Raw genomic sequence first — 16,984 nt, forward strand, 5'->3', positions numbered from 1 at the left:
TGATTAGAACAACCCGGTCACTGAACTGTTCACAGTAACACACCCTCTGCCCTACCTTCCTATTCATAACGAATCCTACACGTGTTATACCATTTTCTGCTGCTGTTGATATTACCCGATACTCATCAGACCAGAAGTGCTTGTCTTCCTTCCACTTCACTTCACTGACGCCTACTATATGTAGATTGAGCCTTTGCATTTCCCTTTTCAGATTTTCTAGTTTCCCTACCACGTTCAAGCTTCTGACATTCCACGCCCCGACTCGTAGAACGTTATCCTTTCGTTGATTATTCAATCTTTTTCTCATGGTAACCTCCCCCTTGGCAGTCCCCTCCCGGAGATCCGAACGGGGGACTATTCCAGAATCTTTTGCCAATGGAGAGATCACCATGACACTTCTTTAATTACAGGCCACATGTCCTGTGGATACACGTTACGTGTCTTTAATGCAGTGGTTTCCATTGCCTTCTGCATCCTCAAGTCGTTCATCATTGCTGATTCTTCCGCCTTTAGAGGCAATTTCCCACCCCTAGGACAAGAGAGTGCCCTGAACCTCTATCCGCTCCTCCACCCTCTTTGACAAGGCCGTTGGCAGAATGAGGCTGACTTCTTATGCCGGAAGTCTTCGGTCGCCAATGCTGATTATTTATCAAAATTTAGGCAGTGGCGAGGATCGAACCCGGGACCGAAGACGTTTTTGATTATGAATCAAAGGCGCTACCCCCTTTTTTTTATTGTTCGTTTCAATTGTTCGTGGCGGACGTCTCCTGACGCCCGTTGAAGTTCGTTATTGATCCATTCACTCAGTTTTTTTATTACAGAGGGCAGCGAACCCTCTGACCGAACACGCTGAGCTACCGTGCCGGCAGACCTAGACCACGGGTAATATTTACCAGCGTAAATTTGTTCCGCATTACTGCATTAGAATATCAACCAGGTCTTGCTGCCATACGATAATTACAGCCCACACTGGACCTCTGTGAGTTACTGCACTTTAATTATAACGGCCTGGTGTAATTCAGTGAAGTAGGTTGAAAAGTCGGAATGAATCCGTCCACATTTGAATACTTTAGGGTCATTTACGTTTTTTGCGGTAGTTATAAATTCCCTGAAATTAACTGTCAAGTGAAAAAATATCTCGTGTTAAGATAATTCAGAAATAGATGTTTACCCGGTTTCCTCAAGTCTCTGCAGGAGATTATAAGTTTTTGTCCTTCTGATAAGCTCTTTCTGACTCTTGTTTCCCGCTTTGTTCCCAACCATTAGGAGAAGTAAAATTAAGTGTTACACTAAATATAAGGGTAGTTCCCGTTGATTGGTTGGGAGGAGACATTCAGTACTGCTTGTTCTTTGTAGTGTTCTGTTAAGTGAAGTAATTTGTTATGACTGGTGCTACTTTTAGAATTATTGTTATACTCTATCATTGTTACCTGCATTTCGATATTTTTTGGCTTAATAAACCCAATATTTCGTTATTTTATATAAATAGTTCTTGATATTTAACGTGATGATCAAGTAATGTGTGTCATAACGAACATATACTGTAAGATATAAAGATAGATAAATATTTATGCAATGAATTGTCAGCTAATCGTGGTATACTTTGGTGGAAATACCATTGGATGAAAACAAGGTAACACAGAGTTTCAAATAACGTTCGAAACAAACGGTTTTATTTCACTTTCAGAGCAGTCTCCCACAAGTACAGGGATTTTACACAGTCTTCGATGTGTGCCCGCCTGTCGCTAGGAGTGGGCGCCTTCACTCTCGCCCCCTTGCCTTTGCGCCCTCGCGCTCAGACGATGATGCCCTTCTCCCTCCACCGGTCACCGTACTTGGCGAGCGCTTCGCCCTTGGGGTCGTACTTGGCCAGCAGCTGCTTCATCTCCTCCGGCTTGTTCTTGGCGATGTGCGCCATGAACTTGGCCACAGCCGCCTTCTGATTGTCCGAGCACTCGGCGCAGTTCGTCTTCAGCATCTCAGCAATCAGGCCTGTAACATACAAAAAGCTCGATGTCGTAAGCGGGTCTTCTTAGCAACTTTGCTGTGAAACTGTTAATGAGCCAAAGAATTCTGCATTGGTTGTAGTTCTTGATTTTTATAATGTGGGAAACATGAAGAGGAGGGTCGTTGAAAAACGAAGTGGACTCAGTGACAGGACATACAAAAACCACAGAAAATACGCATCTTGTGACGTGAACTACACTGACGAAAAAAGTCACAATACCAAAATGTAATTAATATAGACTACTGTAATTTTGGGAATACAATTCTCTAGGTAACGTATTTAAGTGACTAACACTGTTAGATGAGAAGTTAATTTACGTATGAGATAAGCCATTGCAAATGTGAATTGCTGGTACAATAATAACCAGTATAACCGCAAGAATGTTAAATGCATGCACGTAAAAGTGCGTGAATGAGTTGTATAGGTGCCATATGTCAGTTTGTTGTGTCTGTTGTCCTTAGTCGGTCAATACGGGGACGGTTTATGCTGTTTATGGATGACGCCGGAGTTGCCGTCCGGTGATGTTCCATACGTATTCGATCAGAGAGAGATCGGTCGGTGATCGAGCAGGCCAAGCCAACGGTTCGACACTCTACAGAGCAGGTTGGGTTACAACAGCGGTATGCGGGCGAGAGTTACCCAGTTGCAGAACACCACCTGGAATACTGTTTGTGAGTGGCAGCTCAGCAGTCCGAATCACCACACTGACATACAAGCTTGCCGTAAGGGTGTGTGGCACAACACGAGGTTCCTGCTGTCATACTAAATAGAGCACCAGACCATAATTCCAGGCGCAGATCCAGTGAGTTTAGCACCCAGATTGGTTGGCTGCAGGCTCTCAACTGGTCTCCTTCTTACCAACACATTGCCTTCACTGACACCGAGGCAGAACCAGTTTTCATCAGAAAACACAACAGACCTCTACCCAGCCTTCCAATGAGCTCTCGCCTGCCCCATTGAAGTCGCAAATGCCGGCGGTTTGCTATCAGTGGAATGCATGCTATATGGCGTCTGGCTCGGTGCTGTCCTCAGAGGAACAGATTTGTAACAGTTCGTTGTTCCACTGTGGCGCCAACTGCTCCTCGAATTGCCTCTGCAGATGCAGTACGACGCACCAGTTCCATACGTCGAACACAATGGTGTTCCCTCTCGGTAGTGCCATGTGGCCGTCCCTGACCTTCCTGCGACTGTTCATTTCCGTGACCACCGATGCCACCAGTCGTGTATAGTGGCCACATTCCTGCCAAGTCTTTCTGCAGTATCGTAGAAGGAGCATCTAGCTTCTCGCAGCCTTATCACGCGACTCAATGGGTTGTTGACAGTGCCGTCTTTGTCGCCTTAAAGGCATTCTAGACTATCATCACTACGTCCAGTCTCAAAGATAACTAACGCTAACGGCCGTTACAGCGTGTATTTAAAGCAAACAAGATTTGCATCCTCATAAAGGCGCTACTAGCGCCTCTCTTACAGGAGTGACGCGAAATTGGAATAGATATAGAAACACGCCCACTAACTTTCGTTTATGTTGCATAACTCCACCTTCGTGCTAGGATGTTTCTCCATTGGTAGTAGACGAGGAAATAATATTAAAAAAAGAATTTCAAATGAACTTAAAAGATGAAAATTGACAGGAGAAATCTTCCAGTAGCTGATACCCATGTTAAACGAATAAGCAGGTTATCACTGAGTACTTCTGCAAATCAGGAGAAAATGCTCTCTACAGCTCCCTGCAGTACCATGGAAGTCATTCCCTCATGTGTTAACAGATGTCCTATAATCTTGTCCCTTCTTCTTGTCAGTGATTTCCACATATCCCTTTCCTCTTCGATTCTGCGCAGAACCTCCTCATTCCATACCTTATCAGTCTATCTAATTTCCAACATTCATATGTAGCACCACATTCCCGATGATTCGATTCTCTTCTGTTCCGGTTTCCCCACAGTCCATGTTTCACTACCATACAATGCTGTGTTCCAACCGTACATTCTCAAAAAGTTCTTCCTCAAATTTATGCCTATGGTTGATAACACTAGACTTCTCTTGGCCAGGAATGCCCTTTCTGTCAGAGCTAGTCTTCTTCTTATATCATCTTCGCTCCGTCCGTCATTGGTTATTTTCCTGCCCAGGTAGCAGAATTCCTTAAATTCATCTACTTCTCGACCATCAGACCTAAAGTTAAGTTTCTCGCTGTTCTCATTTCTGCTACTTCTCACTACTTTCGTCTTTCTTCTATTTACTCTCAATCCATATTCTGTACTCATTAGACTTTAAAGTGTACGATGAATGAAACTGTTCTGTCCAGCATGAATATAATTGTCGTGTATAACATCCGCATAAAGTAAATGATGTAGAAATAATTAATTGGAACTAGTGTTACTAGAACAAATGAAACAAAGGGGTGTAAATTAACCATTAAGCAGATTCCTTGCTTTGGAACTAGCGCGCTTTCTTATTTGAATTAGGGTGCAGAAATTAGTTACTTTCTCAGATGACACTGCGTAATTTTTTATACTTCTTACTGTTTTCTCAAAAATACGCTTGCTGTAATCGTCGAGAGAACTCATTTTGTTGTTAAAAGAGCAAAACATAGTTAAATGAGTTCTCTCAATGTGCGATTAATATGCTGCAAGACCAGTAAGCAGTAAACGGGCCGTATTAATGATAGAACTATATACTATCTTACAGTTAACAGGTTATCCACTTTTGCAGTAGGAAAGAAAACTTAGAAGACGTTAAGTCAATAGGTTAGGTGGTCTATTACGGTTAATTGATAACTTTACGAAATAATATGTCTTGATGCACGTCGTTGTTTAGGATACCTGTTGTTAACAATTTGTCTGGAATTGAAAGCAATAGAGATATTCACAAATACGATACAACATGGAAATATGAACTGCGGTGTTTTCTGACGAGTATGTGATTTTGCTTCCGAAAGGACAGGAATACACAAGATCCAAACAGTGACTTTTCCACGGAGTTAAACAACGTTCAAGCTTGTAATCGTCAGACGTGACAATGGTTTTCAGCTTTCATTCCCTATCGCGGAGGTCAGGGCAGGCTTTTGTAGAACCTGGTTTCTTTCAAGCTCTGCTACAGAGCTGGAAGTGGACCAGAGGGGTTCGAAATTAAAAATATTCGAAATGCAATTGCCTGTTCCAGTATTTTGGTTCGTGTGTATGTGTATGTGTGTGTGTGTGTGTGTGTGTGTGTGTGTGTGTGTGTGTGTATTATGTAACACAATCATTCCTTTTCTTCGTTCCCCTCTCTCTTCCAACACGGATGAAGCACTGGGTGAAAGATTGTAGGTAATATGTGGAAAGCACGGGTTTACTTTATTTCTCTCGTGATCCGGTCGCGAGAAGCCCAAAAATTTAAGACTTAGACTCTGCGCAATACATAACGCCATTCATGATGGAGTTGAAAGAGAATTTGTGTTAATCTTTCACGTTGATTAAGCACACCGATCAGAAAGCACGCAGCTCTTATTTGGATCTTATTTAGTATTGATCCTAGAGCGTGCACTGGTACTCAACGACTGTTTTTTTTTTTTTTTTTTTTTTTTTTTTTTTTTTTTTGAGCTACCTCCATTATGGGTGAAATCTACACTCCTGGAAATGGAAAAAAGAACACATTGACACCGGTGTGTCAGACCCACCATACTTGCTCCGGAAACTGCGAGAGGGCTGTACAAGCAATGATCACACGCACGGCACAGCGGACACACCAGGAACCGCGGTGTTGGCCGTCGAATGGCGCTAGCTGCGCAGCATTTGTGCACCGCCGCCGTCAGTGTCAGCCAGTTTGCCGTGGCATACGGAGCTCCATCGCAGTCTTTAACACTGGTAGCATGCCGCGACAGCGTGGACGTGAACCGTATGTGCAGTTGACGGACTTTGAGCGAGGGCGTATAGTGGGCATGCGAGGGGCCGGGTGGACGTACCGCCGAATTGCTCAACACGTGGGGCGTGAGGTCTCCACAGTACATCGATGTTGTCGCCAGTGGTCGGCGGAAGGTGCACGTGCCCGTCGACCTGGGACCGGACCGCAGCGACGCACGGATGCACGCCAAGACCATAGGATCCTACGCAGTGCCGTAGAGGACCGCACCGCCACTTCCCAGCAAATTAGGGACACTATTGCTCCTGGTGTATCGGCGAGGACCATTCGCAACCGTCTCCATGAAGCTGGGCTACGGTCCCGCACACCGTTAGGCCGTCTTCCGCTCACGCCCCAACATCGTGCAGCCCGCCTCCAGTGGTGTCGCGACAGGCGTGAATGGAGGGACGAATGGAGACGTGTCGTCTTCAGCGATGAGAGTCGCTTCTGCCTTGGTGCCAATGATGGTCGTATGCGTGTTTGGCGCCGTGCAGGTGAGCGCCACAATCAGGACTGCATACGACCGAGGCACACAGGGCCAACACCCGGCATCATGGTGTGGGGAGCGATCTCCTACACTGGCCGTACACCACTGGTGATCGTCGAGGGGACACTGAATAGTGCACGGTACATCCAAACCGTCATCGAACCCATCGTTCTACCATTCCTACACCGGCAAGGGAACTTGCTGTTCCAACAGGACAATGCACGTCCGCATGTATCCCGTGCCACCCAACGTGCTCTAGAAGGTGTAAGTCAACTACCCTGGCCAGCAAGATCTCCGGATCTGTCCCCCATTGAGCATGTTTGGGACTGGATGAAGCGTCGTCTCACGCGGTCTGCACGTCCAGCACGAACGCTGGTCCAACTGAGGCGCCAGGTGGAGATGGCATGGCAAGCCGTTCCACAGGACTACATCCAGCATCTCTACGATCGTCTCCATGGGAGAATAGCAGCCTACATTGCTGCGAAAGGTGGATATACACTGTACTAGTGCCGACATTGTGCATGCTCTGTTGCCTGTGTCTATGTGCCTGTGGTTCTGTCAGTGTGATCATGTGATGTATCTGACCCCAGGAATGTGTCAATAAAGTTTCCCCTTCCTGGGACAATGAATTCACGGTGTTCTTATTTCAATTTCCAGGAGTGTATTTACTTATATTATTCCGATAAACGTACTGCATGTTTATGTGATATTTCTGTTTAAAGCTATTCGGACAGGTACTGCCATATCCAACTATTCGTAATGAGCCCAGGGATCACGTAAGCAAACGATGTCGAGTCTGTTATTCTGTTTACATTCGTGGTATTACTTTTAGCTACGTTGAGAACCAAGTGCAAGTCCGCGAACCAGGTGCTGGTCATACATCGCAAGACGTAAGGCCTGAGTGCTTTATTCCTGAGGTACACTAGCCGCTTCTTTCGTTTCTAAGGATCTCTCCATATCGAGAAGGAAGTAGTGGGCGGTGTGAGTGGGTGTCTTAGAAGGACTGTGACCAAGGGATCTTTCTAGTCGTCCCTAAAGGCAGATCGAAATTTAGAATGATAATCCGTCTAAGGAAACACGGTGTTTCATACGAAATAGTACTGTTTCTAGACTCAGATTAATATTAGTTCTTCCGGATGGCACATTCCTTAACACATACATATTCTTGACTTAAAAGATTGGCAGTGAGACGCTCTTATCAGACAGTGTTCATGTGCCTGATGAGCTTAATTAGAAGAGATAAGAAACCAAATGAATTGTTCAAAGAACTGATGGGTTTGGAATATGCAATCTTAACTGCATTGTAAATGAAACAGAAGTGGGCGTTTGAAAGCATTCAGTACTAACTCTGAGGCGTTTCGCTGAAAATAGTAAGACATGGAAAAATCTAGAGAAGGCTTTCATCTAATAGGTTAGGTCAAATGTGTGCTATTTCCATTCACAGCATAATTTTCATCGTAAATATGATCTACGTAACTGGTGACTAAACCAAACGGAGGCCAAGTCACTTTTCTAGCAGAAATAGCTCATAAGGAAATTATTGCTCCTTTGTTTCTTCAATCACCATCTGTATATAGAAAGCTTTTGAGCCTCGTTTTTTGTAGTACGGTACTAGATATGTGATATCCCAAGTTACGACCCTGAAAGTGTTTTTTACAAGTACAGTGGATTGTGAAGAAATAAATGTGATTCAGCCTTTGCTGCAAGAAAATGTAACATCCAGTAGTTGAATCCTTCATCGAAAGGTAATGAATGCGGTAATGGTCTGGAAGTGGTGTCCAACGGTCCACCGCATCGCACACTCACCGTAAGTCAAGGTAGAACCCATCATTTAGACGAGGCTTCATTATTTGGAAGTCACCATCAGCGTTCAGCAGGATCACGTACAGTTGTGCAAGACACTGTATCCGAAAAATGCGTTTTGGTGAACTCCTCGTGCCGTAGGTATTACGAATGCTCATCTGCGGTGATTGAGTAATCGCATAAACATCTGCAGGAATTGTGCAGAAATTGGGAAACACCTCTAGAAATGCTTGCTTGAACCTAAATGCGATTGCTGGCCGATACTGCAGATTGCTCTGTTGCATTTGACCGCGAGCGGCTCTTGCGCATTGTCCTCAATAAGTTGCAAGTGACAGCTGAGTTCAGAACAGTGTCCTGTGCAGTTGTGATTGCATTATGCCGGAGTGACTAAATTCGAAATTGGACAAATTGCTGTTGCTCGTGTGGTGGACACTTCCGTAACCAAGTGAGCCGAAGTGTTTAATGTTTCAAGTGGCACCCTATCGAAGATTTGCACCGCATGGAAGGAAAGCGGATAACATCAGGCGCTAAGTCACGAGTAAGAAAGTGTATGCTGGCTGCTCGTGACAGACGGTCCCTGAAGAGGTTTTTGAAGAAAAACAAGAGGACGACAGCTTCAAAAGTTACTGCGAAAGTGAATGTGGCACTCGTGAACCCTGCCAGCACCAAACAACACGAAGGGAGCTCCGGAAGCAGGGAATTGCAGGACGAACTAGAATTTCAAATTCACTCTTTAGTGATGCAAATGTTCGTAAGAAGTAAACGTGTACCGAGGCAATAAAACCTAGACAATGGAGCAATGGAAGGAAGTCGTTTGGCTGGATGAGTTTTGTCTCACACTGTATCCGCTTCAGGTCGAGTTTACAGCCAAAGAGTCAAAAGGCGGGATTCAGTTATGAACTGGAGAGCCATATCATGGTATTCCACGCTGACCACAAGTACTATATTAGGTCAAATTATTGCCTTGGATTATGTAACTATATTGTCAGATCAGGCCCATCGCGCGGCACAACGTTTGTTCCTCAGTGGTGAGACTGTGTTCCAAGACGACAAGGCCACATCGTTCAGGACTGATTTTTTGAGCAAAAGGATGAAATGTCGCATCATCCCTGGCCGTACAGTCAACAGATTGCAGTTTTATTGAGCCTTTGTTGCCTACATTGAAGAGCAAGTGTGTGATTGCTATAGACCACTATCAATGTTACTTGAAGTTGCCGCTATTTTGCTGGATGAATGACGTTAAGATGCCCTTGCGAATAATACAGTACCTGCATGTATCCGTTCGGAGAAGACTGGGACCTGTTTTGAATGACAACTGGTTTCCTACGTCGTATTAGGTGTAGAGAGTAAAACTAAAGTGGGGAAACAACAGCTGTATCTATTTTCCTCTCGAACATTGTAGAAGTGTATGATTGTATATGGGTAATGCCGTGCATCTTACCATCGTTGCTGTTGCTAAATGTAGTGTGTGTGACGAAACGTTTTATTTCCGGGATAATTTTCGCATTCTTTCTGTCTGAGAAGACTTTTTGAATTAAAGAAAATATTCTAAAGTGATTGACTTGATGGCAAGGCGCACGTCCAAACAACAATATTTTGTTGTGTGCTTGGTACTCCCATAACTATGTCCTTGTATAACCACGACTCTTCACTTTACACATACTTACCACAGTCAGCAGTGGCATTATAATGAAGACACCTGACACTAAGGCCGTCAAAGTTTTGTCGATTAAACAGGGAGCCACTTGTGTAGATAAAAACACGTATAGCTGTCCTGCTTCATTTTTCATTTGAAAGAGTCAGGTCTTCAAGCATTTCTGGATACTAGATCTGTTATCTTTCTTTCCACAAATCTGGGTCGGATGAGTTCCGTTTGACTCTGTTTCCAACTTGTGGCCAACTCTACATCCCAAAAGTGAAACATGTCAAGTTTCGGCGAGGAATTGGGCAGCCATATCATGGTATTCGAGGGGCCCCATAAACTAGACCACCGTTGCGAGCTACATCGATTCATACAGAGAACTGACAACGATTCTTAAAATTTCAGAATGAATGGAAACAAAACATCGATGAATTTTAACGAGACTTCTCCAAAGATTAAGTATTATAATGGAGCCTATATACTAAGTCCATAGCTAACTTGTTTGAAACTAGCAGAAATACGCATCTGGCGACACAACGCTGTGTCTCTGGCGTCTCCATGTGTTACCCCTCAGTGACAGTATCATGGTCAACAGGACAATGTTCGTCCACACATAACATGTGCTTCTAAGATCCGTCTGTTCGACTCTGAAGTACTCCCGCGCACAACAAAATCCCGAGATCTGTCCCCAGCAGAACGTGTGTGATACCAGCTCGAACGTCTGGACACATTGTCAGTATCCAGGATACTCAGGAGCAGTTACGAAAGTTATTGTCCGCCTTGCTTCATCAAAAGATTCGACGGTTTTTTGAGACCAAATCAGCGCATCGTCCAGGCCGGAAGTACTGGAACGTCACACTGATAAGTGGGTTCGTACTGTTAAGTTCTTTGTTCATTCGGTTCGATTTTGTGATCATTGGCATGATGTCAGATACTCTTCTGGACGCTTTACATTTTTGTCAGATTGTATATTTTCACAGTGGTACACAACAAGTAATGTTGTGTTTTGTGGCCTTGAATCCGAAGGCTTGTTTGATGTTGCTCTCCGTGCTACTCTGTCCTGTCCAAACCTTTTCATCTCCGAATGACTAATGCAACTTACATCGTTCTGAATCTGCTTATTCTGTTCATCGTTCATCTCTTGGTCTCCCTCCACAATTCCCCCCCCCCTCCCCCGCCCCAGAGACACACACGTCTCTCCAGTATTTAATCGGTACTCCCTTCATGTTTCAGAATGCGTATATCAACCGATCTCATATTCTCGCCAGGTTACGTCCTAAGTTTATTTTCTCACCAATTCTATTCGGTATCTCCTCATTAGTTACGTGACCTACCCATCTACTCTTCAGCTTTGTTCTGTAGCATCAAATTTCAAAATCTCCTATTTTATTCTTCTCTAAACTGTTTATCATCAATGTTTCACTTCCATACATGGCTACACTCGTTACAAATACTTTCAGAAAAGACTTCTTAACACTTAAATCTATAATCGATGTTAACAAATTTCTCTTCTTCAGAAAAACTTTTCTTGTCATTGCCAGTCTACATTTTATATCATTTCTACTTCGGCCATCATCAGTTATTTTGCTGCCCAAATAACAAAACTCATAAACTACTTTAAGTGTATCGTTTTCTAATCTAGTTCCCTCAGCATGAACTGATTTAATTCGACTATATTCTATTACCCACGCTTCGTTTATTTTGATCCTACATCCTCCTTTCAAGACACTGCCCATTTCATTAAATTGTTTTTACAAGTGCTTTGCTGTCTCTCACAAAATTACAGTGTCATTGGCAGACCTCAAAGTTTTTATTTCTTCTCCTTGAACTTTAAGTGGTACTTTTCATTTTTCTCTGTTTCCTTCACTGCTTGCTCAGCTTACAAATTGAATAAAATCGGTGATTGGTTGCAATCCTGTCTCAATCCTTCTCAACCACTGCTTCCCTTTCACGCCCCTCGAATGCTTTAATTGGCTTCTGGTTTCTGTAAATAGCCTTTCGCTCTGTATATTACCCCTGCTGTCTTCAGAATTTCAAAGAGAGTATTCCAGCTAGCAATGAAGTAATAAAAATACATTTATTTCTGTTCAGCTAATCGCGTATAACATTCGAAAAATGTGACCACCCGAAACCAAGCAATAGGATTCCGAGGGAACGAGGCAGTTCTATCAGATGTCTTCATCAGTCAGGTACCAGCTGAGTAATTATCATATACACGTTAAATTATGTTTCATGCAGTTATGAGAAAAACAGAAAAGGAGAAAGTTTCGAGTATAATTGCCAATACCTACTATCAAGAGAAATGGAAATACTAGGCAGAAAATTTTGAAGGGGGATTAAACCTGAGGAAGACGAAATTTAAACTTTGAAATTAGCCGATGACATTATAATTCTGTGAGGGACGACAAATGTCATGAATGAGCAGCTGAACAGAATGTTTGATGTCTTGAGAAAGAGGCTGCAATAGGAACATCAACAAATGTGCAGCAAGTGTAACGTAGTGTAGTATAATTATATCAGGAGATTTTCAGATTTTGATTAGGTAATGAGGAACTAAAAGTAGCAGACGAGTTTTGTCATATGTGCTGCAAAACAGTTGATGGCTGCCGAAGAGGAAAGCATACACAATACAGACTGGAAATAACAGCAAAAGCATTTCTAAAAAGAGGGAATTTATTAACATCGCATATAAAGCTGCCTAAAGTTTTTGTTCTGTTGTTCTGTGAATTGTTTCACCAGAGAGGTCAAGTTTTGTCAGAACTATCAAATTTTTACTGGGTGAATACCACCTGTGCGTAATTTTTAAAGGTAATATACTATAATTTATTGATATGGGATGACAGATTACATTATAAAATTGTAGACATGTGGTATTTACCATGATAAAGTTGAAAAGTTCTGCCAAATAATGAACTCTCGGTTGAGCTAGTCGCAGAATAATAAAACAAAAGCTTCATGCAGCCTCAAGTGATTATTCACAGCAAAATGGCTTTGCTGCACGTGTTTGAGATAAATTTAAATATTAGGAATATTTTTTGAGGGTATTTGTTTGGAGCATTACCTTGCACAGTAGTGAAATGTGGATGAGAAATTGTCCGGCAGTAAGATTTCGAAATATGGTGCCACAGAAGAATGCTGAAGGTTAGACGGTTAGATCGGTTAACTAATGAGAAGGTACTGAACCGAACTGGAGTGGAAACATTCTTATTGTATGACTATTGAAAGAGATCGTTTGATAGGAGAAATGTTGAGACATCGAGAAATAATCGTTGTGGTAATGAAGGGAAACGCGGAGTTAACAATTGTGGAGGGTGATCGATGCTTGACTTTGCAAGAATGTTCGAATGGATGCTTTAGTTACACAGAGACGAAGAGGATTGCTAGGGGTAGATTAGCGTGGAGAGATGAATCAAAGCAGTCTTCGGGCAGAAGACCTCAACGAGACCCTGCTGGAAAGCTACTTACCCTTGATGACCTTGGCGCGGGTGTTGCAGCTGTCGTCGGTGTCGCTGAGGAAGCACTTGACGGCCGCGTCGACCCTCTCCGGATCGGCGAGCACGGCGTCGACGTCGATGTTCTCCAGCTGGGAGAGCAGCGGGTTCTCCGACGCGGCCAGCGCCGCGAGGGCGCAGAGGAGAACTGCCAGTGAGCGGGCCATCTTGCCGAGCGTCTGCGGGCTGCCTCGTCGGTCTGCAGGCGACTCGGCGGGCAACGCTCTTATAGCCGCCGCCTTGACCCCCACCGCCGGCGGCGGCGGTCGCCATTCCGAGAAACGAGAGCGTGCCAGGGGCCAGCAACCTCTACTAGCGGCGGGAGGCGGGAGGCGTGCAGACGCCGATTTCCGAAGACTGCCGCTCCGCCGCCGGGCTCGCAATGAGGTCTCCGGAAACCCTGCCACAGCCGTAGACTCAGGAGGGTCTATTGCAGGGGCGGGCAAACGTTGAACGCGGCTCATGAGCGCACAGCGCTGCACGTGTGCTGCTCGCGTGCAATCGTCGACCGGGGCAGCGGCGACAGCCGGCAGGTTGCGGCAGTGTAGTGCCAGGCTAAGCCGCGGACGTTGATGCGAAGCGACCACTACGTAGTGAACGTTCTATTTCAAGAACCGGAAAATGCAGAGTGAAACAAGGAAACGGAGAATTGGAGATTTGCTATTTTTTAAAAAGTAATGGGAGAATCATTTTTTCTTTGTGCAAAAACGTGAAAATCCGATATGTTTAATATGTGGCAGTATTCTCGCTGGTCAACGGAAGTTTAGTATTCAAGGCCATTATAATAAATTTCACAAGGACGAGCACAATGTATTGTCAGATTCTGAGCGGATGGGGAAATTGACTGAGCTTAAGAAGAGCGATCTGACGATACCAGATGAATCTGCCGTAGTAGGCCGGCCGGAGTGGCCGAGCGGGTCTAGGCACTACAGTCTGGAACCGCGCGACCGCTACGGTCGCAGGTTCGAATCCTGCCTCGGGCATGAATGTGTGTGATGTCCTTAGGTTAGTTAGGTTTAAGTAGTTCTAAGTTCTAGTGGACTGATGACCACAGCAGTTAAGTCCCATAGTGCTCAGAGCCATTTGAATTAGTCGTAGTTGCTGTTGTCACGAGAGATCTGCGACTTCCTTTCGTCATGTCTCTCATGTAACTGATTTAACATGTTATGAAGCACTGTTTTCAATTTTTCAGGACGGCAACAATAATAGCCCAGCAGTATGTGCAAGTTACAAGACTGCGCTTAATAGAGCGAGAGCTGGAAAACCATTTACTGAATTAATAAGTCTCGGTTAAGAGCAAACATCAGTGATGAAAATTTACGTAACTGTTTGCGTTTGTCTGTATGTAGAAATTTTGTTCCAGATATTAAAAGTACTGTGATAATTAAATAAAAAGTATCGTAGGTAATAGGTACTATTTCAAACCATGATTTCTATCAAGCAATCCTACTAACCTTATTCATTGACTCAATAAAGAAAGCTAGGAAACAAAACGCATTACAGAGGGAGGAGCGGAAGGAAGGGATGGTGGGGATGGGAGATAAGCGGGTGCACAGCTTGCCCCTGTGTGCACGCAGAACACCTGTTAACTGCAAGCGTGCAAGTGCACCGCACACGTGCAGGATTCCTGCCCACCCCTGGTCTATTGCGTCGGTGCATCAGTTCGTAGCGTCTTTCTACAAGTTCAGTAAACACAGTAGATACAAGTAACAGACTTTATTCATCAATAATATAGTCTCCTTTACTATTTACAACAGTCTGCTTACACAGGGGTATCTTTTCGACCAAACAACTGTAGAAATCACGTGTTTTTGAGGCGAAGAACTCGTCGAGCCATGTTCTGAGCGTGGTTCCATCCGGAAAGGAAGTTTCGTGAAGGCTGTTGGACAGAGAGCGGAAAACGTGAAAATCTGAAGGCGCAAGATCTCGTGAACAAAGTGGGCGCGGAATGTTTTCCCAATCCCACTCCTATATAGAGTTTTATTTCAGCCTAGCAGAATGCAGGAGAGCCTTATCGTGGAGGAGCGTCACTTCACTTACCCTTCAAAAAATGGTTCAAAGGGCTCTGAGCACTATGGGACTCAACTTCTGAGGTCATTAGTCCCCTAGAACTTAGAACTAGTCAAACCTAACTAGCCTAAGGACATCACACACATCCATGCCCGAGGCAGGATTCGGACCCGCGACCGTAGCGGTCTCGCGGTTCCAGACTGCAGCGCCTAGAACCGCACGGCCCTTTCGGCCGGCACTTACCCTTCCTGGTCGTTGGTCATAAACTGCGTCTGCAAGACGTCTCAGTTGACAATAAATGTCGGTACTGACGGTTTCAACCTCGGGGAAGCAGTTCGTGTTACACCAGACCATCACTGTTAGACCAAATGCATAACAGCCTTTGTGGATGAGCGAAAGTCTTTGAACGGGGAGCTGCTGCTTTGTTTTGACACAACAATTCCCTCATTTTCCATATGGCAGCATATAGACACCGTTCGTCGTCACCAGTATAGATCCAGCATAGGAATGGTAAAATGCACGAACGAGAAGTATAAAACTTTAGGGATGTATAAACTGTATCAGAGATACCAGAGCTGTTCAAATGGTTCAAATGGCTCTGAGCGCTATGGGACATAACATCTGAGGTCATCACTCCCCTAGAACTTAGAACTACATAAACCTAACTAACCTAAGGACATTACACACATCCATGGCCGAGGCAGGATTCGAATCTGCGGTCGCGCAGTTCCAGACTGAAGCGCTTAGAACGGCTCGGCCACATCAGCCGGCACCAGAACTGTAACTATAAGTGTAGTCTCTAAGTGGACGAAGACCATCGACATAAGTGATTATATAAAACATTGTACAACGGCCCTCGATCTCATTTTTTATCTCGTTTTTTGCTTATTTTGCTCGCTCGCTTTGTTAGGTCCTTCGATTCCGAATTGCGCCGGCTTTGATCGATGTTAATTTATTTGGGTTTTCAACGTTACTCCATGTCTGGAGAATAATGTTTAATCAGATTCTGGGAATAATTAAATGTATATTACTCATATAAATGTATTACGTTCACAGACAATATCTGTTTTTTGGTTTCCCCGTCATAACAATTGAGTAGTAGCTGTGATGGCCATATGTAAGTGTGTGTTTCAATTACTTTGAAAATATATTGTTAAATGCATTTTATTTCATTTAAAATACCACTCCTGTATTTACAAATTAGTAATTGTGGAATAATTGATTATGGAAGTTCTTCTTTTGGTCCGCATAACTTTAAAGAGCCAATTGATGCGCAGCTACCTTTTGTCTTTAAATTCCGATAAAACCTGCAATCATTTTTACATACCGAAGTCCAATTATGAATTACGTATTCTTTGCCAAATGAAACACCATTACATTTCATAGTCAGTTTATGGATTACCAAAAAGACTCCGTTCGAAGATAACTGTGTGCCGTAGCTATTTTAAAGTTGCTATTGAAACTGTATAGTGATTTTACGTAAAAAATTAACAATAGAATCAAAGAAACTATATTTCATGAAAAGGGGTCCCAGTTTTTCTTAACGTTGCCGCCATTGCTCATTATTTCAAGTCAGAATTTACAGAAGGTTCATTTCAAGAGAGGCCGTAACGTAAACGCGGTACGTATTTTTGAAGCTACTCTACTGTATGCAAATGCTGCACGGT

The 16,984-nt window shown here is 43.9% G+C and overlaps 2 protein-coding genes across 2 annotated transcripts in view; one reads left to right on the forward strand and one right to left on the reverse strand.

The window, feature by feature from the left end:
- LOC126263080 (uncharacterized) overlaps window positions 1-16,984 on the forward strand; it is a 303,789-nt gene that overhangs the window by 43,928 nt on the left and 242,877 nt on the right. The gene's annotated exons all lie outside the window — the stretch shown is intronic.
- LOC126263078 (ejaculatory bulb-specific protein 3-like) lies at window positions 1,645-13,600 on the reverse strand. Its single transcript, XM_049960067.1, has 2 exons — window positions 13,282-13,600; window positions 1,645-1,992 (listed from the first exon to the last, which is right to left on the reverse strand). The coding sequence occupies exons 1-2, from the start codon at window positions 13,472-13,474 to the stop codon at window positions 1,796-1,798; spliced, it is 390 nt and encodes a 129-aa protein (XP_049816024.1). The 5' UTR covers window positions 13,475-13,600; the 3' UTR covers window positions 1,645-1,795.

The sequence above is a fragment of the Schistocerca nitens genome, chromosome 6 (assembly GCF_023898315.1).
Source record: "Schistocerca nitens isolate TAMUIC-IGC-003100 chromosome 6, iqSchNite1.1, whole genome shotgun sequence".
NCBI classification, from domain to species: Eukaryota; Metazoa; Arthropoda; class Insecta; order Orthoptera; family Acrididae; genus Schistocerca; species Schistocerca nitens.

Excerpts from the sequence above, each read along its gene's own strand:
- LOC126263078 (XM_049960067.1), bottom strand. The coding sequence starts at position 13,474 with ATGGCCCGCTCACTGGCAGTTCTCCTCTGCGCCCTCGCGGCGCTGGCC. Across the intron at positions 1,993-13,281 it reads CCGCGCCAAGGTCATCAAGG|GCCTGATTGCTGAGATGCTG; the intron begins GTAAGTAGCTTT and ends TGTATGTTACAG.